Genomic DNA, 2,652 nt, shown 5'->3' on the forward strand with positions numbered 1-2,652 from the left:
GGGAAAAACTTTATAACCTGACTCTTTTTAGTAGGAACTGGCCCTTTAAATACTGACAGTGAAAGTCGTTTGGATTTTTTTCGGCCATTTTGGTCAAAATGACAGACGATGAAAACTCGTGTCGTGTCTTCATCTCTGCGGCTGTTTGGATGCAACAGGTGATAGATTTTTGTTTCTGTTGACAATGTTTCCGTTTAATAAAACCTGCTGCTCATTTCAGGCTCCGCCCATCGACAACCAGCAGGGTGTGTGTGTGTGTGTGTGAATGAAAGGGACAGTGAATGAGGCTGTGGGGGGGTGGCAGCTGCCTGGATGACCTCAGCGGCAGCTGTTCCCCCCCCCCCACTCTGTGTGGCAGCGTGGCTTTGAAGTTCAGTTCAGCGCCGATGAAGCTTTGAATCACATACCGATTCTGATTACTGCCCTGCATGAAAGCAGATCATCTGCTGGCGCCGCGCCACCTCACCGCTCTCTGCTCCAAACGTTTACATGTACATCACCTCAATCATTCTGTCTCACACTGAAACACAAAGTTCATCACAATGCCGCCGGGTCAAATAAAGCCTGGAGAACAGAGGAACGGCAGCCAAACGTCTTCCTGCCGCAACGTTTTCCTGCTGCGTTTGAAGCGCCACTGGAGATGCTTCGCTCTGATTCTGGGGGACGCAGCTCTAATCTCTCTGCTGGCTGAAACCTGACACACACACACACACACACACACACACACACACACACACACACACACACACGGGGTGGCCTGGCAAGTCCACCAGCATTCACACACTGCGGCGGTCCGCTGGCACAATGTCCTTCTGCAGGTATTTTGTTTACATGGACGCGGGTTGAGGGAAGCGGCTATTTAAGGCGGCAACAGAAAAGAAAACACACCTGTGCCGGAGCTGTCGACACGGCAACGGGCCGGACCAGAACTCTACAGAACTACAAAGACAGGTCCGGGCTGTTAGCCAAAACATGCAGCAGACTCAAAACTATGTTAGCTTAGCCTCTTTCCAGCTTTAATAATCAATTAATTATGATCAGTTAAAAGGAGCTCAATCATTTCCACTGGTATGACTTATTATTTTTCCTCTTTCTACCAAAAATTGGATGATAAAAACCTTCAGAAATTATTTTTACTCTGTTAGTCGAAATGATGCAGGAATAAAGATGTAATTTTGTGAGAACTCCAACAAAAAATAACAATAAATTAAAATGAGAAATGTTGAGCATCTTGTGAAGCTATACTTTGGTCTCAGCTTTAATATTTCATATAAATGTTTCATCTTTTAACGTCAGTAGGGAGTTACATCAGATTCTGAAAACTCTTCTTTATTCTGCCAGTTTTATGAATATTTTATCGTGATTAAATGTAAATTCTCAAAGCCTCAGTCACAAAACGCAAAGACAGGATGATAATTAAATTACAAAATTAAAAATGCCAAAAAATATTTTGGGAAATATTTGTTATCATTTGTAATTTATTTTTTTTTTTTTTAAAAAAGCAAGAAAAAAAAAGATTAAAATCAGGAATCAGATCTGGTATGAAAAGATCTGAGGTTTTATTTTTAATATCACTAAGCTGTTGGAGGAGTCGCTGTGAGGCTTTGGGACCTCAGTGTCCAGCATGGTGGTGGCAGCATCATGCTGTGAGTCAGAGATACTGGTGCGTTATGTAAATCGGAGGAGAACCCTGAAAACCAGCAGCTACATGATTGAAATGATCTGAAACTCACACCCAGAAAACAGACCAAAGTTCTGCAGGATTCAGTGAACGTGAGGCAAGAAAAATATATTTAAAAGAAAAGTTAAAACAAGACGATGAGCCGTTACTCAAGAACCTCAAACGCCGAAGAATAAAATGATTAAAACGTCTCAACAATCTCAGCGATTTGTCGATGAAAACGTAAACCAGCTCCTCCGTTTCATCCGAAATCATAACTGGCATTGCGCTCACCGATGACAATCAGCGTGTAGTTGATGTTGACGCTGCCAAACCCGTTGGTGGCCTTGCAGACGTAGGTGCCGGCATCCTCCGTCTCCACTTCCTTGATGCGCAGGCCGTGCTGCAGCACGCGGAACCGGGTCCAGCCGCTGTGGATGTGTCGGCCATCTTTGGTCCACATCATGAGGGGCGGCGGGTCGCCCTCCACGGGGCACGCCAGCTTGGCCGTGCGACCCAGACGGACGCTCTGACGATGGGCCACCTTCCCCGCCACCCTGGGAGGACCTGCAGCAAACAAAGAACCTTAGCTGCTGAGGGAAATTCATGTTGGACGCCAATTTTCAAAATGGTCATAAAAATACATTCAGTTATCACTGAGGAATACATTTGGTGTCAATTCATACATAACTGGACCCGCAGAAATCATCTTTACAGATCATCTTTGGATATGTCAAGATGGCCACCATGGTTGTCATGGCAGTAAATTAATTTTTGCTCTAAAATCACCAATTATATAAATGTGTTTAGTGTCAAATCATAGCCTACATATTTTGAACTGTAGAAATCATATTTTTTGATCTTATGTTTTTTTTTTTCTGTTTCTTTTTCTGGCAGACCTTTTGCAAAATGGCTGCCATGGTTGTAACTGCAAACATAGACATAACATAAGAGTAAACCCCGCATTGACCGCTCCGGCGCAGGAAATACGG

At 43.9% G+C, this 2,652-nt stretch overlaps 1 protein-coding gene across 1 annotated transcript in view; it reads right to left on the reverse strand.

Moving 5' to 3' along the window:
* Nucleotides 1–1,767: 1,767 nt before the first annotated feature.
* LOC106937552 (fibroblast growth factor receptor-like 1) overlaps nucleotides 1,768–2,652 on the reverse strand; it is a 27,690-nt gene continuing 26,805 nt past the window's right edge. The window contains exon 3 of the mRNA XM_015019112.1: nucleotides 1,768–2,227. Coding sequence (XP_014874598.1) covers nucleotides 1,923–2,227 — 305 coding nt within the window. The 3' untranslated portion in view covers nucleotides 1,768–1,922. The remainder of the gene's footprint in view (nucleotides 2,228–2,652) is intronic.

Source organism: Poecilia latipinna, unplaced genomic scaffold (genome assembly GCF_001443285.1).
Source record: "Poecilia latipinna isolate Pla-1442-1.1 unplaced genomic scaffold, P_latipinna-1.0 Scaffold2376, whole genome shotgun sequence".
Lineage (NCBI taxonomy): Eukaryota > Metazoa > Chordata > Actinopteri > Cyprinodontiformes > Poeciliidae > Poecilia > Poecilia latipinna.